Source organism: Miniopterus schreibersii (assembly GCF_964146895.1).
Source record: "Miniopterus schreibersii genome assembly, chromosome: 7".
In the NCBI taxonomy this organism is placed as follows: domain Eukaryota; kingdom Metazoa; phylum Chordata; class Mammalia; order Chiroptera; family Miniopteridae; genus Miniopterus; species Miniopterus schreibersii.
Window position 1 is genome coordinate 49,246,892 of NC_138108.1, and position 26,694 is coordinate 49,273,585.

At 36.1% G+C, this 26,694-nt stretch overlaps 1 protein-coding gene across 11 annotated transcripts in view; it reads right to left on the reverse strand.

Moving 5' to 3' along the window:
- Nucleotides 1-1,077: 1,077 nt before the first annotated feature.
- Nucleotides 1,078-26,694, reverse strand: part of SLC4A10 (solute carrier family 4 member 10) — a 206,109-nt gene continuing 180,492 nt past the window's right edge. For 4 of the 11 annotated variants that reach the window (XM_081143039.1, XM_081143044.1, XM_081143036.1 and 1 more), the window contains 6 exons: nucleotides 21,385-21,558; nucleotides 20,307-20,429; nucleotides 11,964-12,031; nucleotides 9,395-9,511; nucleotides 8,522-8,560; nucleotides 1,083-3,166 (listed from right to left, as the gene is read on the reverse strand). In XM_081143039.1, the coding sequence (XP_080999165.1) occupies nucleotides 8,548-8,560; nucleotides 9,395-9,511; nucleotides 11,964-12,031; nucleotides 20,307-20,429; nucleotides 21,385-21,558 (495 nt within the window). In that variant the 3' untranslated portion in view covers nucleotides 1,083-3,166; nucleotides 8,522-8,547. Of the gene's footprint in view, nucleotides 3,167-8,521; nucleotides 8,561-9,375; nucleotides 9,512-11,963; nucleotides 12,032-20,306; nucleotides 20,430-21,384; nucleotides 21,559-26,694 lie in introns of all 11 variants that reach the window. The other 7 variants (XM_081143043.1, XM_081143037.1, XM_081143041.1 and 4 more) reach the window with 2 other exon arrangements.

The following is a 26,694-nucleotide window of genomic DNA, read 5'->3' on the forward strand; positions in this document are numbered from 1 at the left end:
ATTCCCATTTTCAAAGTCCCAGCACAAAGGATAGTGGCCAAAGCACCAACAGAAACTTGAGTTGGAGTGACAGTTGTATCAGTGAGCTACAGCTTTCTAAGGAAAATACCCAAAGAGATCTGTAAAATAAAGTATTACCAGTAATCCTAAATATTGGGCTTTTTCAAATATTAGACTGAGTACAAGTAGCTTTTCAACACAGATATTTAGAGAGTCATCATATTATTCAAATTAAGCTCATAAAATTTTTAAATGGTTGTAATCTCATTTCGTTCCATTGGGTGAATATATGAGATAGGTATATTGGAAAACTTGGAGAACAATTTTGCAATGTTAGTAAAATAGTCAAGTGCCCAGGAGCAAATTAGGCTAAAGTTAAACAGAAAGAGAAGTGGGTCAATGCAGTTAAGAAAAAAATAAGCCACACTTTTAAGAGCCAAGAAAAATTCTATAAGATCTTAGAGATCATGTAGAAATGTAAGTTGTTTGTGGCTTGTCAGTGGAAAGTTTCTATCAGGCTATGAATTTAAACTACATCAAGGAGATATTCAGATTATATTTAGGAAAAAACTTCTCAATATCAAAGGCCGTTAAGTGGTAGCAATTACAAAGTAAACTAACGAATCAGGAGAAAAGTATTAACCCGTACGTTAGAGTTCTGAACGCAACTATGGCTACAAAAGAGTAATGGTGCCACATGACCTGTTGTAAAACACAGGGAGGAGACGGATTTTAGGAAATGCTTTTGCCATGGGGGGTAAAAACAGAAGTCTAAGGTGTTCCGATACTGAGAAATCCTGCTAATGACCTTGAAAACTTTTACTCGTCATGGGAGCAAGGCTAGGTACCCAAGCTATTGCTCTCTGAGAAAATGAAGACATACCTTCTAATATAGTTCTCAAAGTATTCTACTCATAAAGTTCAAATTGTATTAATACTCTTGAAATGTCTACTTCACCAAGTTTTCTTTACATCAAGAATGTCAAATGTAAATATTATGTTCAAACAATCAAAATGTTCTACATTGATTTACTGATTAACACTACAGGGGAATAAAGAGAAGACGCATGCATCACAATTTAAAATGTGCGAGAAAATTAGTTAGGATAAATATTTATTTCCACATAACAGTTCTTAGTTGTGAAAAACACAATATCCTAGTCACATTTACACATTACTTAAACTTTGCAATAAATTACATTCAAGATATTCACTAATTTTGACCAGGAACCTGAAATTAGAAGGAAATATATAACACTACATTTTTCTTATATTTTATATGATTTCAAAATATTAGAATTAACAGGGATATCATTAAAATTCACACAAGAACAAAATGGCTATAAAAATACTCAGAAATACAGAATTTCATTGGATATGATTGCTTATTGAAATAGGTGACCATGTGAAGGTTCTAATTCACTATGATCATTTTTAACAGAACAGTTATTAAGATATTAAAATAGTAGGCTGCTTAAGGGACTGACTGGCATGGACGGCTAGTCTAAATCATAAAACAATGGGAATGTTTACAATGTAGTATCTGTATTATAAAATATACAAAGGCAACACATTTGGAATGGAAAGTTTCTGTATTTTTTCCTTGGCATTTATAAACACAGACTTTGTTAACTGCATATTCTTTGTATATTTTTTAGGCTTATGTTTCCATAAAAGAAATGGCTCCTTAAAAGACTGTGAGGGGAATTTTTCAGAAGGTATCAAAATGTTGAACCTAATGAAGGTTTTGTTCTTGCTTTTTCCCCCCTCATAAGCTTAATCACAAGAGCATTTTTTCCCCCACTTTTCATGTGCACTTATACACAGAATACATAACGAATAGTTTGGAAAAGCGACAGGGATCTGAATGATTATCAAATTGGATACTGAAGATCACTGGTCATTCTTAGGAAACAAGAGTACTACGAGATTTAGTCTTTATTAACTTCACATTCATCTAAAACAACAGAAATACCGTATTCTTAGTAATGCTAAAAAATTCTTAACTTTTCTTCCTCTTATATAAGCTTAGTAAAGATGATTTCATATGAACTGAAATATCTGCAGAAACTTTTCAAACAGAATCTGAAATTTTCATTTAAAAGATTATTTTTCTACAACATGCATTTAATTAAAAAGTGGAAAAGAGCTTTGTAGGAAAAAAATTTCAAGGGGAGACCTGTCAGTCTAACATTAGAACATGATTCAGAAGCAGCATGAAGCAGTACATGACCTTTAGCAGCAGCAGAACTGTACAGAAGTGGAATTTCATGTGCAATGACTCACCATTGGCATTCCACGAGTATGTGTATAATAGGTTTATTTGGAAAATATTTGTTGTCAATGGGAGAGAAATTTAACAGCGTATTTCTGATAAAGGTTTTTTTTAAATCTCACAAAACTTACAAAGTTTTTCTAAAGCATTTCATACAAGCCCAGTATTTATTTGCTCATGTAACCACAACTTGAATTTTAAGCAAACACTACTTGACTCTTTGCATTCATGTCTGATTCTTTTAAACAAGTTGTGAATAGGTTTCCACATATTTTTCAAATTTAAGTTTTAGTTACATATAAATTCTTAAGTATTAAATGTATCATATTAAATCAAGGAAATGCATAAATTCAATTATTAAAAAATGTTTTCCAACTAAATCTTTGATTTGGATATTTCAAAATAAGTCACAAATGCTAAGCTATACAAAATAAGAAGTAAGACTACCTTTCAAAATTCTTCGCAATGAAATTACCAGGTATCTTCAGGTCACTACAGTAGGAAAATACAAACTAGGTAAATATGACTTATCTCTTTAAGAAAGCTATTGCTCTCATAAAACGGACAATGAGAATCCAGTGTTTACAAATGTCTAACACACAGCAAGGAATGCAGAGGTTCTTGCATTAGCTGTTGTATATGCTCACAAGTGTGTCTCACTGCTCAGAAGTTTAAACACAAAAATGAAACAAGTATTGCACTACTTACAGGACGGAGGTGGATTTGGGATGAGAGACAGAATTTACAATACATGATCAAAGCAGTTTTATTAATAATTGTGGCACTCTTCTCATATATTTGTAAAAAATAAATTGAAGATCAAGTCATAGACAAGTCTCCCTGTCAACACCTTTCTGTGAGTCAGCTTTCTTCTCTTTTCGGCTTTCACTGCTACAGGGGGAGAAAAAGAGAAATGTATTACTGCAATCCAGCAAGGCTACTGTGAGATTTGCCTGCTCAGACACAAACCCATCAGCCCCAAAGCGCCACAAGGGCCCTTAGGCATTGCTCTTTCATGCTGTGAAGCACACATAGATAGATAGCAACTATTAAATCCTCTGTACTCAGTGAGATAAACACCAAAAACTGCAATAAAGGGGAAATTCATAAAACAGAAACCAAAGCCCAGACATTTTTAATACAGTTCCAAAAGCATGCAAGATTAATACCATGGTTTTCATTTGGGCAATTGAATCACTGATGATTATTGAAAATGCCAGTCATGCCCCATCTTGAGACAGCACTGACACTATCAATGACACAAAAGAGATGTCACAGAAGGCATTTCTGGGCTCTGCTGCAGGTGGTCCATCCTCTATGCATGGACTGGATCCTGATTCTCAGTGAAAATTGTGTCCTGGTCAGTAGCACAGACACACCTCTGCAGGTCTGGGGACATCTGTGCTGTCTCTTAACAGAGAGGCCCTCTTCATCAGAGGAACAATGTTCTACCTCACTCAGTCCAGAATAAGCTCATTCCCAAGTGGATTCTATTTTATCTATTCTTCAGTTAATTTTAATAGTGGGCAAGCTGGTTATGTGACTCTCCTATTTTTGTCTTCTTTTTCTTCGGTATTTTTCTGATGTACATTTTCCTACTCTCACATAGACAGTTTTTACGGAGAATTCAAACAATGTGCTCACATGCACGAAGCTCACACCAACAGGCTTCCAGAAGGGCAGGATACTCACTCCCCATGACTTCCAGCCCAGGGCAGAGCCCCAATATCTGAGTCGCTCTGTGTTCCTCCCTGCTGCTGATATGAAGGGCAGCCCACAGCTGGCCGGCCTCTGAGGCCCTGAGCTGGAAACACCCAGACATTATGACTGGTCCTTAACATAAATTTATAAAATAGTGGCTCATGGGGAAATCCTTGGTTTTATAACTCTTCTCTAAGTAATAAAGTGACAGTTAAAACCCCTTTTCCTATGGGGCCTCCTGTGCAGCTTTTACAATGGTCAATAACTTCGACATATTCTACGAGTGTGTTTTTTAAATTGTTTTTCCTCCAACTCAAGCTAGAAACAGCCCTTCTCAGTTGTCACCACCACCCGGCACCATCAGGTAAGAAGTGCTGGAGCTTCTGCCATCGGTGGCACGCTGCCAGTGCTGAGAGCTGGTGTGAGCAAGTGTCTATGGCACCCGGGTTTATGCCTGCCACGCTTCTCAGCGCACATTACTTACAGGTCAGAGCAAAACAACTCTTTTCACTTTTCTTTTCTCCTTCCATGAGAAGAGATGACAGTGTGCACATGATGTGTTGAGAGTCTAAGCTCTGTATTTTTAACTCCTCTATCTAAATGATTCACTTTCTTCTACTATAAGTTCCTTTCATATGACAAGTGTCTGCCACCCTACTTTCCAAATTAACTTTTCCTTGGGCTCTACCTGGCTCCCAGTCTCTTCTGCCAAACAAAGTCAATGAAAAAGGGACAGCAGGGGTCAGTGACGGAAGCCCTGGGCTTGGAACAGAAAATTATACTGTTCCTGGAAGCTAAGGCTGAGCTGTATGACTGTGGCTAGTCATTTAACTTCTCCAGAACTCTGTTTCCTCATCTGTAAATTGGTTTGGCCTGGATGACAAAGTTCCCTTGCAGGTTGAATGCCAGGATTCTGAGGCTGGTATTCCCAACTCCAGTGAACTCTTGTCTTTTGAAAGAGAGAACAACAGATACTATCTGTAGGAGACTGTGAGGACAGAGACATGCTGGCTGCCACACGTGCACAGTTCCTATGTGAGCAATGCCCTGCTCCATAAGCTTCTCATAAATGAGCAAATGCCTCGTGCACTGTTAGTCACCAAGAGTAAAAAAAGAGACTCAGAGTATCACTTGATTCCAGACACGCTTCCTCCTGATGTCCTGCTTTGCTCATACTGGTTATTTGGTTACAAAACAACAACCAATTATGATTGGGGCTTTTTAAAAATTGTTTAAAACCAGTGGTTTTGGTATTATATTTCAGCACACTGTGAGGCAGAAATTTTATAACCACCTCGAAACATCTATAAAAAATCAACTTGAATTTTCTTACTGTATGGCTATTACTCTATTCCTTGTTACATGGATTTTCTCATTGCCAATCAATTCTAAACTTTCATTGTGATAAATATAGTATGTATATATTAATTATATTACATATATTTATTACCTATATTACATATGTATTAAATATTAGTATATATTTAATAAACACATATCATATCTATTATGTACTGTTATAATAAACACATATTGCATATCTGTTATATGCCATACATATGACATATATGTTTAATGTAATATATGTATCATATTGTATAATACTTTGCAAAAAACAAGGGATAGAAGGTGGATGAGATAGTGTCCCTGCCCTCGAGGAGTTACAATTTAAAATAAAAGAAAGTAATATTTCAAGAGAGCAAAACTTGACCCACTACCTCTATGTTGCTAAGAATCTTGAAACTATAATTTTTCAATGACACCAAAATAGTTGTTACAAAAAACTTTTACCAAATAGTCATGACAGGGCCTATGAAATCAGAGCAAGAAAGAGAATCCAGGATAGAAGGCGGCGGTGGGAGTGGAGGCATGGGGGAGCGGGGAGGGTGGGCCCAGAGCCTAGCCTCTGCCACCAGGGCAAACCAAGCACTGCTTTTCCCAGTACCTGGCAAGGTACCTTCCCAAGAAACATCAATCTTGGGTGTCAGTTTTATAAAGCATAGCAGCTGCTCACCTATTCTGATGCAATGAGACCTATTTCCACCTATCCTTCAATAAGCTGCAGGGGAGCTTGTCCCTTGAATGAATGCCACTATTGAACTAGGGTCAAATTAGACATCCCACAGATGTGGCAGAGTCTGCATTTAGTTCTTAGATCCTTCTTTCAGTTAAACTGGATAAAATATTCTTGACAATGAAAAGTGAATGAAATAATGGAGAAAATAGAACTGCTATTCCAAACTCCAGCAACAAAAGGTATCTAGGCTTCTCTGTTAGGCTTGCAGGGCTTATGCAAAGATGGAAAACTAGGGATGGAGGGAGGGGGCAGCCAGCTTAGGTCTCAAGAGATACAGACCCTGCTAACCTGGTCTTTAGGCCTGATTTGCCAATGGATAGTCTAACAGGCACAAAATTTTTATAATTCCTGGTCCTCATACTTTAATGCCCCAAATACGAAGAGAAAGCGGTGGCTTTGGGAGGGTACAGCTGTTAATAGTATTGGCAGTTTTAGGATTCCTGGAAGCCGCATTCTTTCTGTCAGTTTCCACTGTTATGAAGATGAAAGGCATTAACCACTAACCAAGAGATATTTTTTTCACATGGAAACCTACAGATTTTATCACACCTAAAGGTAAACAAAAAAAAGCTGGGTAAACTTTTATTCCACAATAGTTTGAATCTCATGCTGGTTAGAACATATATTCAAACAATAAAAAACAAGAGGTTATATCAAAATGTAAAAGATGGTCTATCTAAAATTGGACTTGCTTAAAGCACATCGTTCACTAGAGTTAACCTGCTGTCTGAAGTAATCTAGACAGATATTTAAAACAACTAGGTTTGTCTAGTGAAAAGCATTAATTGACTTTACTATTTTTTTTTTAATATATCTTTATTGATTTCAGAGAGAGGAAGGGAGAGGGAGAGAGAGAGATAGAAATATCAGTGATCACAGTCATTGATTGGCTGCCTCCTGCATGCCCCCCCCCCCACTGAGGATCAAGCCCGAAACCCAGGCATGTGCCCTGATGGGAAATCGAACCGTGATCTCCTGGATCATAGGTCGATGCTCAACCACTGAGCCACGCCAGCCGGGCTGACTTAACTATTTACTTTAAGGACTACGTAAAATATCATGACATAAAAACTTTTGCTTGGCCTTGGCCGGGTGGCTCAGTTGGTTGGAATGCCACCCCGTATACCAAAAAGTTGCTGGTCTGATTCCCAATCAGGGCACATACCTAGGTTGCAGGTTTAATCCCCGGCCGGGGTGGGTACAGAAGGCAACTGATCAATGTTTCACTCTCACATCTATGTTTTTCTCTCCCTCTCTCAAATAAATAAAAATATATCCTCAGGTAAGGATTAAAAAACCCCAAACTTTTGCTTGAACCAAAGAAAAACAGAGGCAGAGTTTGCACTATGGATCCATATAATACAGGAAGAAAAGCCATCTATAAATTTGAGTGTCTCAAATTCTCCACTTATTTCCATGTCTGGCATTTATTTTGAATCCATAAACCTTGAGTTCACATATTTTTAAATCAGAGAAATGCCATATTTTTAATATTAAAGGGTCCAAAAGCACATATTTCAAAGAGTTTGAGAAATTACCCTTCTCACAACTCTGATTTTCTTCCAAGACTTCTAGGAAAACTGTATTACTGTGAGGATGACTATCAGGCTGTAGCAGGGATCTTTGGGAAAGGAAGATTAAGCATGGTTTAGAATAAAATATGACTTCTGCTTGAGCCAAGCAAAGAAATACATGAAGATTTTAGAGTCCAGTTAAAAAACAGAAGGCATCAACCAAAAGTCTTCGAGAAAGGCTACTGAGTAATTTATATTAACTTCCTTTGCAGTGTTTAAGTGTTGGAGTAGTTGAAAGAGAGGGGGTGGGTAGGGAGGGAAGGAGGGAGAGAGACTGAAAGAGAGAGACAGAGAGACAGAGAGAGAGAGAATGAATCCCCAGCTTTCTGGGGTGAAATCTGCACATCTTGTCTGTCCTGTTTATGCTGTTGGGGACAGAGATGACACTGAAGCAGCATGCCATTTTGGGGTGACAAAAACCAGCAACAAGAGTTACTCTCTAACTATAATGTAGACTTTTTTTCTAGCCCATGTTTCCAAATATTTCTCATGAAGTCAGATAAAGCTTGCGGGTTTGGAAGCATGGTGGTGCATAAATGGAAGTGCCCAGCTTTGCAATCTCTTAATGCAAGGGATAAATTTTCTTTTTCCAATATAGAAATTTGATGTCATTACTAAATATAGTTCTGTAAGATTTGTTTATTTATATATGATGTATTTGTATAAATCATGTGGGGGAAAAGTTTACTCAAGTTTCAAATCCTCTTAAAGGGCTGAGTCGTCATAGGAACACCATAAACACTCAGTCTGGTACTGGATGTAAGCCTACAACTCTGCATGCCTTTCGCCTCCCCAAAATCCACACAGAGAACATAGGCTGACTGGGTTTCTAGAAGACACCATTGAACAGAAGGAAATACAATTAAGGAATAAGTTTGAGGGAGAGGGTCTTACCTTTGGGGAATCAGCTTCTAGAGTGATTAGGAAGGGGAGCTTATGACAAAAAATGTAATATAAAAATTAAGTAGAAAAAGTTAATTTAAAGTCATGAAAATAAAGGAATTTAATAATTAAACACTGTCCCAAATCCCTCAATCACTCTTTAATAAGAAGTGATATAAGCATAACATAGAGATTTTTCTTTAGATCAGCATCTAAGAAGGCTGATGGTTTGAATCCTTATTTATAAATTCTGGAAAATTCAGTTGGAAATCCTATGATGACTCTTGATATTTAAGGACACACTCTTCCCCCAGCATGCATTTAAAACTACCATCCACAACTGCCAGAGTTGTTTGTAACGTTTTCATACAGAGAAGTAAGACTGGATAGAACTTTTTGGAGCTGAATGTTTTGGGGCAAGGAGGTTAGGGAAGATTATCAAGGGGTTTAATAGGAGAATGGAAATATACTAAATATAAAATCACCATTTCATGTGCCATATGGGTTTTAAAAAGGACATGGCGGAGTGCAAAAGGTGGTCAGACATCAACAAGGTTCCTGGGAAGTGGGTGATAAGGGAATACAATAAAATCGTACTGCAAAAGAGTAGGTCAAAATGAATGTCCAAAGATGTCATGCATTGGGACCCATTTATAGCACCATTTCTCCCCATGGTCATAGTTTTGGAGTGAACTTTTCATTTGAAAGGGAGAACAAAATCATACCAACCAACGTGATCATTACAATTTCTACCCACTTTTCAAAAGAATTTTCTGAGATACTTTAGTTCTAAATTTGATGGAAAGTTACTATACTTTTGTTAATGGATTCATGTCATAAAATGACTGGGATCAGTATAAATTCACATTATTTTAGAATTCAAACCTTTTAGAAGGAAAGCTTGACTCCTTATCTTTTGAATTATCGGCAGTAATCAGAAGGTTCCTCCACAAGGCGGTCTTTGACATTTCATCAGAAATATTGATCACAGATGGATCATCTCTAGATAGTTTACCCAAAATGAAATAATAAACATTAAATAAATAATTGAAGTTATCTAGTGATAGAAACTAAATACAGGACAGTCTTATGCCTTTGAATAGTATTTTTTATAATAAAAAATTAAGAAGTATCTAATAGTTTTCTCAATTACTAAAAAAATTGTTTAAAAAATCTAAACAAAATATTCTAGTTACATAAAAACTGGTTTTGACTATAGTTTTCATACTTCATTTCAAATGATAGGGATTGGGTTCTGCATGTTCACTGCTTAGCCTCTTCCCCTAATGTGCATAGCAGAACAGATCACTTCACTCTGCTCAGAATCTACAGTGGCTCCCACTCACTCAGAGTAAAAGCCCAGTAGATGGACTATAAGGCTCTGTCCCCACCCTCACCCTCCAACTTCACCTCCTGCTCTTACACTCCTGCTCTTTCCTCTCCAGCCACAATGCAATGGCTGTCTGTCTGTTTAGGACACTATAGGCTGGTTGCTGCCTCACAACCTTGAACCTGCTCTTCCCTCTGTTGCAATTTCACTCCTTTGTTCAAATGCCACCTACTCCAACAGGCCTTTGCTGACTACCCTACTTAAAATTTCTATTTCCATCTCCTCATAGTTCCCTCATTCCTCTTTTTCACTTTTTGTATTCATCATCTGAAATACTATACTACTTTATTTGTTCATTTGTTTATTTTCTGTCTCCCCTTACCTCTAGTCTACCTGAATATAAGCTTCATGAAGGATTCTTGACCATTAGTCCACTGCTGTTGCCCCCAACAGAGCCTGGTATTTCATGCTTACTCCATAAATATTTGTAAAATAAGTGGTGGCAGCCTGTGTATTTGGCAGAGGTCTTTTCAAATGGCTGCGGGAGCTTGTCATATCAGCACCTATACCATGCTGGGTGCTTTTTTTTTGCATTTTAAAATGGCACCAATTATAGGTGACATTCATAATGCTCCAAAACATTCCCAGGGCTAGAAAAACAACCAAATTGCAACTGAGATAAATCATAGGCCAAGTCAAAGAAAGTTTCATTGAGTGAGAAAATAGCACTCTTCTCACTATACATAGAAAAGATGCTCTGCTGTGAAAAAAAAAAAAAAAAAAATGTTCTAAAGAAATCCAAGGCTGACCTCACATGACTTTCCTTGGTGGTTGTTCACAAGGGGGCAACAAATTCAACTTTTAAGAGAAACAACAAAGGTCTGAAGCAAAACCTTGGGTTTTGCAGGCCCCTTCCCTTGACCAATCTAGACATGTGTTCTTTAATTCCTCTAATCCACTTAGACTTTGGGAATTCAAAGCATAAGATCAAGTTATTCCCAAAAGAGCGTCACGTAGAATACAAGTTTTTAAAGATATTATGTGACAGTCTTGTGAGCAAATGAGTTTGGAAAATGTTGGATTAGACAGTTGAACTTTTTTTTTTAATGCAGTACTACTTAGATTTGTCAATATGCCAATGTGCCTTGTGAATCTCCAAACTGGAATACAGTATGGGATATTTTCCAAACTTATTTAACCTCATAATCCTTTTGAAAGTGGTACCAAATGAAAACTAGGTTTCTACAGAATACCCTTGAGAATATGCTGATTCAACTAAATAATCAACAGGATTTTAAAACTTAAATGTTGCTTTTAAAAAAGATAAAACACTTTCTATACTTGTGTTCATGCTTAAGTGGTACATAATTATATATTTTTAAATATAGGAAATATGATTTTATAGCAGATCCTAAAGATCTAGAATATTCTCTCCTCTTTTTCTTAATACTATGACAAAATTCCTCCTCAGAGAAAAGTCTCCTCTGCTTTTAAACTGGCATTGCCTTATATTATTCTTAAGAATAATATATAGAATATATTATATTTGAGACCTTATATAATTTTTGGTCAAATACTTTCAAAAATTTTATTATAATTTATAGAAGTTTGCTTTCTTTTGCTATGCCTCTGTGCATAAAGACAATTAGCATATTTTAGAGTTACATAAATATTTCCTAAAAATGATTGGTAAAACTGAATCCTTTAACTCTGGAAATAGATTATCTCTTTGGAAGTGTCTTTTAGGGATAACCTCCCAGAGTTTATTTAGCTGTGACCAATTTAATAAATACTTAGCTCATTTATCCCAGAATTGAATCTTGACTAGTCTCCAGGTGCTACTTTCAGAGGATACAAAAGAGAGCTTTCATATCTGTTATAAAATATGAGAAGAAAAGACTTCAAACAATAGCTACCTGCCCCCCTTCATTTTAAGCTACTTGGCCAGTCACATAGCTATTAGTTACAGAACTCAGTACCAGGACAGAGTAATCTAATACCTAGTTTCAGCTCTTGCTACTGTAATACAACTTCAGCAAACCTCTATAGTACAGAATTTTTAAGTAGAGTGAATAACAAAGTGTTTCATTACTCAAGTTGTGTGCTTTTACCTTTCTGTCTTACCTGTAATGCCCTTCCAATGGGAGTTGTACTGCGCCCTCATCTTCCATAGCGAGCATACTTTGTTCTTCCTGGAGAGATAAATGTAAAACATACAGAGTGAACCTGATGAGTCTTTCTTTTACATTGATGAAGAAACACAGATTAATGTTTCACTATCTCATTAACCCCAGGACCTCCCACTTTGTTTGCATTCACTAATGCTAGCACAGGTCCTTTCAATAAAGAAAGCATCAACTACCAAGAACATAAGTAATTAATGAGAGTCTCATATCACAAAGTAATTTAAATGCTAACAACTATCTCTTTCATGTCACTCAATATAAAACATGGTTAACTTCCAAGTAGATTTTTTTTTAATCAATCTAAATTTTACAAGGACAAAAAATATGATTAAGATAATAATTTTCTCTGTTAAGTTGAAATTATATTCCCAGAATGCTCTATTAAAAGGGAATGAGGGATGTGTTTAGAGCCATGGCTCTCTAATGTTAATTTACATTAGAATCATCTAAAGGGCTTGGTAAAAATACATATTACTGGGCCCCACCTCCAGATTCTCTGATTCAATAGGTCTGAAGTAGGGCCCAAGAATTTACATGTATAATAAGTTTCCAGGGAACACTGATTATGCTGGTCTGAGGACCACACTTTGAGAACTACCACTGTAGAGAGTAGAGAGACTTGGAAAGAGAGAGTAAAAGATACCTTCTTGTATGGACCAAAATACAGATAGATGTGTTTTCCACTTAGGGATGCATCTTAGGCTTTTGTTTTATGATTCAGATTTCGTCTTACAATGACAATATCCCACCCTTCCCAAAGGGTGGAAATGCTTATATATTTATTTCTCCATATATATCATTTTAAAACTATATATTTGGGATGAAGATAATCTTATGTTACCATACTGAAATGTCCTGGTTTAGTTTTCAATAATGTTACCATCAACTTCTTTCCATACACCAAAAAAAAAAAAAAAGAAAGAAAGAAATGTAGTTATCTGCAGATTATAGCTCCAGTTTAATGCATTTATTTTCAATGGATCAATTAGCAATGTTCCAGTTCAGAGAACTATTTGGGGCCATTTAAAAATGTTAGAATTATTCATGTCTAGAAATGAAATTTTGAGTTGTATAAAGATGAAGAGCGAGTTAACTCTCTGACCAAATGGGAACTGAAAAGAGAAAACAGGAATAATCTAGAGGTTCATTGCCTTCCCTCTTTCAGTAGCTTAGCAGTAGCTTGGCTGATTTAAATCAGCTTCCTGAGATATATGATCTTTGGCTGATGTCATTATTCTTGGCATGCAAGGCTGTTCCTAGCATCCTCTGTATGCAGACCTTGGCCTTCAACTTGCATGTTGCCTAGTGTGAAGAGCCCTAGCCATAATTCTTGTTACTTAAAGACTTAAAAAAGTAGTGTTTTCTAGAGTGTCTTAAACTAACCTATGAATATATAATATAATGGAGAGGCAGGTCTCATTTTCACTCTTGGAGTGCTTGTTTACACATCTAACCTGCTGACCAAGGCAGGCTCCCCTCTGCTGGGACGTTGGCCATGCTGCATACAGAATATCTATGCCTAGCCTATGCTGTGGAACAATGGAGAGGCCAGTGGAGTGGGTGAGTTCTGCTGCTTCTCTGCTTATCAGCGCCCGCCCCAAACCCTATGTTAGATTTATACTCTGTGGTACCAATGGCATGTACCTTTGCATTATAGACATTAACTCTATTCTCTTTTTCTGTTGTTCTTTAAGAAAAGTTTTTCTTTTAGACCCATCAGATGTACTTTATTACCTGTGTATTATGCCTATTCCCCTTGGCATTTGGCAGTGCTATTAGAACTAATTTATGGTAGGTTGATAGTACCATTTGTTTTAAATTACACATTTAAGCATCTGAGCAGAGCAAATCTGTAGCCTAGAATGAGGCATGTCTTGCAAATGGGTTAGTCGCTGTATATGGAACGTAATATATATGTCATATTAACTTATGCGCATACCCCTGAGGCCATGAGCAGAGCATATGTATCCTTTCAGAGGGATATGATTATTTTTCCTATAGAAAAGGTTACCTTCATGATCAGGGATGAACATAAAGAGGAAACATTCAGTGATCCCAAATGCTATTTAAGTAAAACCAAGATACAAGCAAAATGCAATTCTTTCCTTGATTATCCTCTGAAAAGTAAGCTTGGTATAAAGTATCTTTTCTGACCAAATCAGAATGTCAAAAATCCAGGTAAAAGGTTGAATAAAAGAGTAAAATTCAAAAAAGCTAAGAGAAGAACAGCGCCATCAGAGCTAAGGTGACCTGGTAGAGAAAACCAAGGCACAAGATGCAATTTAACAGGAAAAAAAAAAAATTGGAGCAAAGCTTTGGGAACAATTTTGTTTTTTCCCCAGCTGATTTTTCCACTTTTCTCTCAAATTGCTTTCAATAATTATTTTGCACTCCGTGGCTTGTTAGCATGTGTGGGCTTTATACTAGTCATAATTCTATCCAAACAAAAACTCATCACCTCTAAAGATAGCATTTCCAAGCCATGCTTATCTGAAGAGAAGGTGGCAGAGCAGCCGCTGCCTTCCGTGCCAGAAGGAGGCTGGGTGGGCCCCAGCGCTCGGGATGGAGGGCCGGCTGCACCCAGGCAGCACTCTGAGGAAGCCAAAAACTGAGCCTTTCTGGGGAGGAACAGTCAAATCAGGCAGTAGCCATCACGACAATTGCAACCTAGTTTATCTCAATCATACAGGAAAAGAAAGAGCGTAAGGGCATAAAGCTAACTGAGTATCCATCGCTTTATAAGTCAGAAGTACCTTAAAATGAGTTCCATTCAGCACTTCATTCACACAGGATCCATCGAAAACATGCTGAATCCTACCTACAACATGGTGAATATGCTAAAAGGATGCTCAAATTACCCAAGAACATCTGAGGGGTTTTGCCAATTTGACTAGAGGAATATTCATACTGTGATTTGAACACCATCTTTTAATTAAGATAGTCCAAAGCATTTTTCAGATACTAAATAAGTGAAGGACAGTTCGTTATGTGCAGTAAAAGGCAGAAAAAGTGAGGCTTAAGAACCAATCTATTCAAAAGCATTCAAACCTTTACTGAGCAGGTATTATGTGCTAGGTACACAATGAATAAGAGTAATAATCCAGGAGCTACTCATGAATCCACTCAACAAATATATATTAAGCATGCATCATCTAGTCTCCTAGGTACTAGGGATACAGCCCTGAAAAGAAAGATATCAACCCTACTCTCAGAGGATGAGAAGCATCACCTTAAAAAGTGCAGGGACGGAGGGAGCGGCATCTGAGCCCATCTTATTTGGTCAGTTTGGTAGTAGAAGGAAGAAACTCTAGGTGGGAAAATAATATGTGGGCCAAGGATAAAAGGTGGTTATAAATAAGATGTGTTTGCCTGACAGTGATCAACTAGCCTGGCTAGAATCAAAGGCCTGTGCTGAGTATTAGTAGAAAATAAAACTGGAGTTAAATTGTGGGGTGTTTTGATTAATAGGACGCTATACAAAAAATTATACTACGAACATGAATTATAGTTTGTGATAGCATAAAAAATACAATTCATATACCATGTTGCCTAACAAATGGTCTACCTTTAGTGAAATAGGTAACATCTGTTACCATATCCATTTCTCAGGTAAAGTTGTATTTATGTAGGAGCACTCAAATAGCCCAAAGTACAAACAGCACAGAGCCAATGTTCACAAAAATTCTTAGAGTATTAGAGGGAGAAATATTCAGCAATTTTAGAATTCATAGATTTTAGGAAATAGAAGGGACTTCAGAATTTAAGTTTAACCCCTTTATTTTATCCAAGAGAACAACAAAGCAAAAGAACATAAGAGTTTACCATTTCCTTCCTCGATTACTGACAGAAGAGATAGTGCTGCTAACACTGCATATACATTATATATAATGTTATATACACACACATATGCAATACTTTAAATACCATAAAATGTTATCTCTAAGAGGTATTTCTTAAAATTCCCAATAGATAGAAGAGTCAACACATACGCTACTCACTTTAATGACGAAAGCCAAAAAAAAAGAAAGGGGCAGTGGAGTAGGCCACACAGAATCCATATAAATAGATGGATGCAACATGTTTTTCCTCAGAATGTTTGTCTCTAAAAGGCTTATCTAGATTATTGTAAAATACAAAAATTCTAGTAGAGTAACCTTGGATGTAGAAGAGTATATTCTGGCAATACAGGTTCTGTGGTTTTAGGAAAAGTCTTATCTCAAATTTTAGCATGCGTCAGAATTCCCTGGAGGTCTTGTTAATACAGATTATTGACTCTATCCCCAGAGTTTTGAATAGAAAATCTGGAGGAGAGTCCAAGAATTTGTCTTTCTAACAAGTTGCAGGTGTCTGCTCATGCAGCAGAGGTCCTGGGACTACACTTTGAAAACCCACTGCTTGAGGAAAAATATGCTTGCCTCACTCTAAGATTCAATTAAAAATAACATTTGTCTGTGTAATAATTAGGACATGCTTCCCAAATCCACAACCAATTCTGATCTTTCTTAGCAGTACAACATGCTCTGTAATTGGTTTAATTGCACTTTTTATATTGCTTTTGTATCTTCTTGGCCTTGCTCATGATCCTGCTTCATACAGATCACAAGTCTCACTTGCCCCCTTTTTGCCTTTTCCTATAGCATATATGTTAGAATGAACCTCCCATAAACCAAGAGGTGTCACTATCATGATCACTGCTCAGAGCTGAATTTCCAGGATTTATCGAACACAAACTGCCTTCGCCCCCCACCCAGGAGCAAACTTTCTGCTGGGGCTTTCTGCTTTTAACAGCAGCCCTTTTGTCAAATGTGTACAATGTCCTAGAGAATATTTAAGTAGCAAAGAAGGCTTGTTGGTACTCTGAGCACATTTGGACATCTAGAATTTGATTCTGCAGTCTTTCCTTTACACAGAGCAATGTGCAAAATGTCAGGGTTCCAATATTCATTTCTATCCTGATTATAATCCTTTCTTTCTAAAAACTGAAGCATATGCATATGCATATGCATGAAGTACATGAAAATTTGGAACAGAAGCTCTGCGACCTTGGACTGGCCTGTGTAGCTATTTATTCTGCTTAGCTCATTATTGAATTTTAAGGTCAGACTAATGTTTCCTCAATGTCAGGAGACCAGACGTGGGCTACTGATAGGAAAACCCTGGAGGGCAAAGGTTCAAGCTTGTAAGTATCATCGAAAGGACAAAAGGTGAGCCTACTTTAAATTCAAGTCTCAGGGAGCTGAGACATTTTTACTATTTATCGTCTTCCCAGATCAAATCAAAGTTACTCTATTAATTTGACTAACTGCAGAAATTTAACATTTCTAGAGATCTTGTCCATTTACCCCCTTAACACACAATCTCTTGGATAACCGGGCCTTGGCATGACACGCCACAGTAAGGAGATCACATCCCTCAGCGGAGTCCGCAGCCTCAATAGAGTGAAATACCGGGATCCAGGTCACCAAGTTTAAAATCAACCAGAATTTAAGTTTTAATGTATCATTTCTTTAATGTCCTTATTTTCGATCTGATCACACTCTTTTAATATGAATTCAAAGTTAGAAAGTGAACATCTTTAAATTTCCTCTTCTTCCTCCTGTTGTCAGGTGGAGAGTTATTTATTTTTTTTGCACTGGTCAGACCTATATTTTAATGTTTAATTATGGATTAGTTCTTCACTGTATTAATGGTGCTCTTGTTTCTATCCATGAACTGAGGATCACCTGAAAGTATCATCATATTAAATCTATTTGAAATTTTAAGGATCCGTAAACCTGCCTGATTTAATGTACTACAAGGCCTTTTCCCCACTTTTTCTCCTATGCAGATCTGAAGGATACCTCTGTAAATTTGCCTGATAAATCTCTAATGTATTTTTGTATCCTTTTGAAAAACATGAGTTCTAGAAAATTTAGCAATATTTAATTACTTCTAAATCATTATCTTCATAATCAGAAAAGAGCAAACACCCATTGGAGTGCAGTGGATCTATAATGTAATAAGGTTAGAAGTTCATTAAATAGCACTGGGGTGAATAAATTCCAATAGACAGCTGGCACACACCCATACAAGGACCATACGTATGCAGCTATGCGAGTGTTCCGGGAAATAGAAGTAGCAAATTCTAATACATTTATGATTGCTATCAAATTAAACATCATATGTGATATAGAAATATCATTTTTCATTTTACAAAGTTCTAGAAGGGCAAAAAATGTTCCACAGCATGGATATGGCCTAAGGAGAACCTTGTGGAAGGGATGTTATAGGGCTGGGACCGTTGCTACCTTTTCCTACAGAAGTAGTAAAGATATTTGATATAAAATCAAAGCAAAAAATAATAATAATAATAAAGTAAAATTACATTTATAAGTTACTGCTTTAGTATACTTAATAGTATTCTCATTATCAAAGACTGAGCAGAAGCTCATAAGTTTGGAATTCAAAATGACCTTCTTTGAATTTAAAGTTTCTTGGAAATTGTTTTCAACCTGAATAATTCAATTACACCAAGAGTGGATAATCTAAGTCTTCAGAATTTCGATATTCTGGTGCCTAGCTTATTTACATTTAATTTACACCAAATTTATGTCACATTTTTTGGAGCAGTACCTGACGAAGACAACAAAACTTTACCTAAAGCTCAAAAAAGAAATAGAGACTATCACAGTATCCTAGTTAATGTGTTATTTTTAAAAATCTCTCATACCTAAATAAGAATATATTGGAAAAAAATAAAGTGATAATTTTATAATATAATTTTAATAATATGATAGTTTAATTTTATATTATTATTAGTAGAAGTATGAGTCTAAGTATGCCTTTTACAATATTTGGGAAAACGGAAATATTCATAGTGTTAAGATAGATATCACTGTGATCAATTTCTAAATGTGGGAACCCACTGTGAGTGATGGGACACCATGGAATAGTGAAGAAATACCAGACAGTGACATATTATTATTATTATTATTATTTTTTAAATATATCTTTATTGATTTCAGAGAAAGGAAAGGAGAGGGGGAGAGAGAGATAGAAGCATCAATGATGAGAAAGTCATCGATTGGCTGCCTTCTGCAAGCCCCCGACTGGGGATCGAGCCCGCAACCCAGGCATGTGCCCTGACCGGGAATCGAACCCCAATCACCTGGATCCTAGGTCGACACTCAACCGCTGAGCCACGCCCGGCCGGGCCAGTGACATATTATGTAGCTACATTTGTAGAAACATCTGTGCAGAAATCTCATTAGACTTTGTGACCTAATTGAATCTCACCTAATGACTGAATAAAACCTAAGACCATTGAAAGGTTTGCAAACAGATCCCCCCAAAAAGAGAGGAATATATCCATGGTGTGAGAAAATATACTGTATAAGAAACTGAATACGTTTACCAACCACCTTGTACAAGAAGGAAACGTGGAAATGCACAATTGTCATCAAATATTTTCTTTCATCTTCATTTCTATTCACGTGGAGATTTTGTTCTTATGTTTTATAATTTATGGGTTCAATCATTCTGCTAAATGATGTAATGGCCACTTTTTTCACTTATGCTCCTTGTAGTTTTCATATACTTAAAAAAATATTATGATTACTAGCCTTCAAAATAGACCCACACTTACACATGAACTTTAAATACTCCATAAAACTTAAATTGTTTTAATATATGGAACAGAATAGGATAAATCAGTAGTCTGTGAAAGTAATTAAATCCAAAAAGGTTCTCAAACAATAATCTTAAATCACCTTGACAGCAAAATCTTAAATAACTTTGAAAGCAAATCAAATCAGCATGTTTTCCTCTGAAGCATTTCATCTATTTCAAGAATAAATCATTTTATCTTTTGACTAAAATTGTTTTATGATTAAAACTTTCTCCCTAGAAAAATACCAACTGCACTAAGGTCTCTTTTTTATTTCCCACATATTCAACCATAAACCAATCATTGAATGACCATAATTTGGAAATAATTAAGCATCAGTAAGTTTCTGCCATCCACAGGGGAGGAATCAGAAAAATAAACTGTATAATTTGGGTGATAATGAAGTACAAAGTATTCTCATGTTTCACCAGGGATTGATTTCCTCATGCAAGATATGCCTGCTCTCTGTGTGTTCCAATTTCAACTTTATGATTTTAAACATTAATCTTCCAAATTTGTCCACCTGTGGTTATTAATTACTGTCTAAAGAGAAACACAATAATTTGGTTTTGCAAAGAGCTATGGTGTGCAAGGGCTCCTTTTTCTTTATAATATATTTATTTTGCTATGACTTACTTCTTTTTCAGCGTCTTCTAGTTTCTTTTTCTTACTCTCAGGCATTAAATCATCTAACCAGCTGAGTTCTCGTTTGGTAAACAAAAAGTCCATCAACTTTCTTACAAATACCAGAGCTAACACCTGAAATAAATAATAAAATAGTGTAACATAAGAAAAAATAGAAATGGGGATGCAGATGTTAGTTTGTTAGTAAAAGCTAGTCAATTTCAATTCGGACTGAGATTAAAATGAAATTTGAAGATATGCGTGTATAACAGCTGTTGTCTGTACTTCTGCTCCCTTCATTTCCTTTTCTTTTTTATAATTTAAGTTTTATACTTCAAAGGAAAAAAAACAATTCTTAAAGATAACTATAATTTGTAGACCTAGATATTTCTATGTAACAGTAGAAATATAAACATGAAAACATCTAACTTCAAAATTTAATAAAATAAAATAAAGCAATTTTTTATATGTACGTGTTATTTATTTTACCATCCCACCCTGAATGCACCCAATCTCATCATTTTCCTTTTTTACCACATCCTCTGAATAATGGCTATGATGTTATTTACCCATTATAGAAATCATTTAAAGAAGCTATTTTAAAAACTATAAAATATATCCAACTGTTTTCTTAAATACATGTAGTTAACAGTTTGTTTTATTTTAAATGAACATTAAACCATTCTTACCTGTGCTGATAAGATTTTAAATTATTTATAGTCATTCAGATTCACTACCTTTTGAAGTATCTGAAAAGTTGTCTGAAATATTAATGCAATTTAATTTTAAGCTCCCACCTTTTCAGATTTGCTAGTACATTTTTAAAGTTAAATTTTGAAAGTTTACATTTTTTCACCCAACTTCCATTAATTCAACTACCAATATTCAGAATGATAGAAAAAAAACTAATATGAATCACTGCTATTCTTACATAATCTCAAACCCAATCTTAGTTACTAGTTTTAGTGGTTCAAGTTTATACAAGGGTTTCCAATAATTGTTCAGAATGACTCTACTGTTCCAAGTTCACTTCATGGGTTTCCAATATGAGAAAATCACAGGAAGAGAAAAAAAGTAAGAAGTTTCATACCATCATTGGAAAGACAATAGCAGCTCTTGAAACTTTTATTATCCACAAAAGGCCAAGGCAACTCATCTGAATAACTGTGAAGAGATGAACTTTTCGAAGTGGAACATGCCTTAGATATATAAAATCTGGTTGATGTTTTGCAGGCATCCAGAAGAGCTTTATTCTATCAAAGAACTAAAAGATAAACAGACTAAATAGATTTTTACAGACGACAACAAAAGTCTAACGAGTAAGTGTTTAATGTGGTCCAATATATTGTACATCTGGATCACATTTAAGTTGACATATGGGCATCTGGATACAGTAGTACTGTTATGCAGACACTCTGAAATACTACAATTTCAGTTTTATAATATTCCACATGTTCTTGAATACAGACCCAGGTAATAATTTAGAAGAGTTTTAAAATATTTGCAACAATGACAAATGCTGCTGCCAAGGGGAGGAGAGCCTTGAGAGACAAACAGCAGCAGCAACTTTTCCTTGCCACCTCGCAATCTCTTCCTTCATTTGCCCCCTAAGCAGCAGGGCTTCCTGGGCTCCCATTCTCTGCCATTTCCTCTCCTGGAAGAGCTCATCCTTGCCCTCGGCTTCGGCTGAAACATGCTTACTGAAGACTTCCGGACCTAGGTCTCCTCTTCAGCTCTCTGTCTCTGGAGCTCTCCACCCATCTCCAGCTGCTGAGTAGGGTGTTTTGACCTCCTTATTTTGACTCTGCTGTTCTGACTTGGCTGCTTTGATCTCCAACAAGGTTTTGGTACTGTTTTTACAAATATAAATATCTTAGCCATAAAGATTTAACCTAGATGAATTATTGTTAATAAATTATTTCCAAAGCAAATTCTGTTAATTTAATTTTGTCATCAATTCCCTATACTGTACTATCAAACCATGCATATATTTTTCAATTGTATTTTATAAAAATTATTTTCATCTGGGTCAGTGTCATTTTTCTTTAAATTTTACATTAAAGACAGTACAACTGTTCTTGTACTACTATATAATATTGTTATAGTTTTGACTTGGAGGTCATTTTTATCTATGAAAGCCAATTTTCTCAATTGAAATTTTATATATTAAATTTCAGAAGAATCGTAAATCTTTAATCACATTTTATTTAGTAGCAAACTGCACTGCATGTTACTTTATGTGTATCATTTTGTTTAATATTTCTCAGGCCAAACTTGGTAGTTTTGAATGTTTCCAACAGGGAGTGACTATTTAGAATGTGGTTTTAATCACAGTCCTATTTCATGCCATTTCTACAGTAATATCTGTTTTGCATTTTCAAAAGAGTACTATTAGATTTTATTTCTTAGCTAACTTATAAGAAAACTGTAAGCAATTTTCATCAAGTATTCCAAAATTACTTTATATGCCAAGGAACAAATGTCCATGGAGTGAAGTGTTAGGGTCAAAACATCCTGTTTCACCAAAATCTGCTTGCATGTGTAGCAGGAATCCCACACAACATAAACCCATCTTTCTTCTGTGTTCCCAATATTATGCTATTGCATGATCTTTCCTTGGTTATCTAAACTAGAATCATATGTAGGTTAGCTCATCCACTGTTCATTTATTTACTCATATTCATTAATACCTTCCAAAAACATTTACTGAAAACCTTCTAAGTAGAGTACTAAGTGCTGAATTGTTCCCTGGTCCATTTTCCTCCATACTGTCCACAAATATTTCATTAGGTCTTTTTGTTTCTATATCCTAAATATCTCTTAAAATTACATGTCATTAAACAAGCAAATAAAACTTGGTACATAGTGGGGGTGGGAATAGGGAAGAAGTCGAGTATAATCTCCTGACTTGTAATGGAATGTTTCAGCTTCTAGAGAACTCATTTTCTCAGCCACCATTTCTCCTTTGTGAAGTTATGCTATTGCATAAGTGTACTTCACTGTGTGGGTGCTTCAATTGTTATTGTTTAAATGGCACATTTGCTTTCCTTTAGGCTCCTGAAGTGCTGGAATGAATATAGATGTGGTTATATATCTGAGTACAGAAACAGCATTCAAGAGAACACTGTGATCTGTTTTTTCTGCCACTTTGCACAATGAGGTCTAGATGATAAGTTTCTTAATAATGCTAAGCAATCAGGTACAATATAGGTTCCTACTACATACAGAGTAACCAACTGACATGCTCCTTGAACTGTTGCTATTCAGCACATGTTTATTGCTACTTAAGTAATGATCAACATGATAAATGTAGTCTGAGCTTTGCATTTGGCATTTATCTTGTCCTAATATAAATTTCCACACTCAGTTAGCCACAAAATTCCAAATATGGATTTCAACTCCCTGAGCTCCAGGCTCACTTAAATTTTCACTAACATTCTTTCTCAGTGTGAGACCCTACTTGCTGTTTCATTTGTGCTATTTAAAACTCATTATATTTTTCTCATGTACCGTTGATAATGTTTTCCTCAATTTTCATTTGAAAGATTAACACCACAAATAATTGCAAAATTTGACATTCTTGTTTCATTTTAAACCTCATGAATATAAAATCATGTGAGTGGAATTAGGGGGAAAAATCTGTTGAAACCTATCAAAATGATTTTACTTTGTTTCTTAAACTTCTGCTGCTATATTTATGTGAGCCTGGGGCCTAATAATAAATACTTTTCAATTACAGATGAAATTAGTACTCATGGAGCTTTGCTAAAGGCAAAAAAACAAAAAACCTAGCAAAACAAATAAATAAAACCTCTTTAGGACTCTTCCCTATCTGCTTTACCAAACCAATTCTTTCAAAATACACTTTCATACATGAAATTATAAAGGAACAAATTAAAACTAATTTGAGTAAGATTTAAATGCATAACCCTTCTCTACCATTTCCCTCTCCCAAGTTAATGTTACCCAGTGTCAGGAGGAACAGACTCATCCTATCTACTTTGGGTGTTTGATGATCTTACGATGGCTTCATATTGAAGCTTTGCCTCAGTTCTAACATTCAGCACTGTCCTAAGGCCTAAGTGGTTTCCCTGCTCTCAAAATCAGAAACTGGCTGGCTATTCATTCAGGAAAAGAGTTCCTGTGCCTCCTGGTCCTCAGTGTTCAGAGTGCGGCTAAGCTACTCTGTGGTATTGTTGCCTTAGATCCATTTTCTTTAGCCAAGTGGCCTGCAGTGACCTTAAACTACACTAGCCCCTCATGCAACTGTATTCCCCAGATAGAAGCCCATAGAGTCACAAGTAAACAGAGGTCCTGATATGACTTCCCCAGCAGCCCTTGTGACCAAGTCTCCCCTGTCTCCCCACACCTTCCCTTTATGTGCCCCTTAGATAAGACTCCCAGGAACTTAACAAAACCCTGCTCTCTTGATGTGAATTAACCAATCTCACCTTGGCCCAAGAACCCCAAAGCACTCTACCCACAGACCCTAATAAAAGCATGTACCCCAGGTCCTATCTCCCTCTCTCTGTCTTTATTTTGCCTTGACCTTCCACTCTGGCCCAAGCCAGGTACTTCCTCCAGGAGCCGTGAGTAATAAAATTCTCTATTTCAACTTCTCATATGGCCTATTGTTGAACTGATGCTCACCATCTCACACCCTGTGCTCCACCTAACTGTTAATTTGATAAATTCATAACATTCTGTTGGGTGTCTTTTCTTTTATGTTTTGAACAGCAGTGAGTCAGGCTGTGTCAAAGAAAAAGCAACAATTTTTATTTTCCTTTTAGTCAACAAAAATAAACTAACTTTACAATAAGTAACCCTCAAAATTATCCTCTTTTTCAAGAAAATTTAAGTGTTTTAGGTCAATAATGTTAAGTTCAAAAACAAGATTATTCAAAGGCAAATTTATGTAGAAATCTTTATTAGTTTCCTACTGTAACAAATTACCACAACTCAGTGACTTAAAATAATACAAATTTATTCTCCCACAGCTGTGGAGGCCAAAATCAAGGTGCTGGCTGCGCCAAGCTCCCTCTGAAAACTGTAAGGAAGAAATTTCCTTGCCTCTTCCAGCTGATGGTGGTTCCTGTTTCTTGGCTATAGCAGCAAAAGTCCCATCCCTGCCTCCATCTTCATGTGTCTCCATTCTCCTCTTGTTATAAAGACCCCAGTGATTGGATTTAGAGTTCACCCTAAATTTAGGATGGGATCATCTTGAGATCCATAACTAATTACATCTGCAAAGACTCCAAGTAAGATCACATTCTGGGGGAACACTATTCAACCCACTATAGTAACAAAAGCAGGAACAATTTGCCAACAGCCTCTATAAAGATTTAGAAAACACTAGTGTGGTTTTCAAATGTATCCACAAATTCTTTAGTACTTTTCTTTTTAAGAGATGAAGTCTAATTTCCTTCCCCTTGTGTGCAAGCTGGCCATGGTGATTTGCTTCCAACAAATAGTAAAAAGTAGAATTGACCATGGGCAACTTTGGAGAACTAGTCAAGGGGCACAGTCATTTCCTGTCATTCTCTCATTGCTCACTCTGATGGAAGTTAATTTTCATGACATGGGGACACTTGAGTGACCCAGGGAGAGGCTCATGTGGCAAACAGAGGCTTCCGACCAATAGCCAGGCAGGAACTGATGGCTCTCACCTGCAGCTGTGTGATAAGCCATCTTAGACAGGATCCCCCAGCCCTATTCAAACCTTCAGATGACTGCAGCCCTTGTCCATATCCAGACAGTAACCATGTGACACATCTTGAGCCAGAACCACTAATCTGCTCCCAAATTCATGACTCACAGAGATTGTGAGATAATAAATGTTTGTTGTTTTAAGCCACTAAATTTTATAGTAATCTGTTACACAGCAATAGAAAATTAACACAAGAACTATATTTCTTTAACAAATACTTCTTTAAACAATTAATAAGGCTTTCCTTATACTTTGAAACTGCCTTACCTTATAACTTTATTTTTAGCTTAATATTTAAAATAATTATATAAATACAATTATAATAATAACAATTTAAAAAACAAACATAAAAGAAAAAAATCACCCAGGATCTCACTGTCTTAACCAATCGTTTTTATTTCTCCGCCTTCCTTTTTCATCTGACCAACACTCGTAGCTTTATAAACCTATGGTAGATACAACTTCTTTTCCTGTTCTTTCACTTTGCATTATGCCATAAGCCTTTCTACCACGTTACTTTTATTGTCATCATAATTATCACCTTTCAGTGAGTGTACCATGGATTACTTAATTATTTACAGATGTTGGATAACTGGACTGTTTCTAATATTTTGAAAGAATGTGTAACCATGAACGTATTTTGTGCACAAAGTTTTTTTCTAGTCTCATGGATAGATATCCATAACCATGATT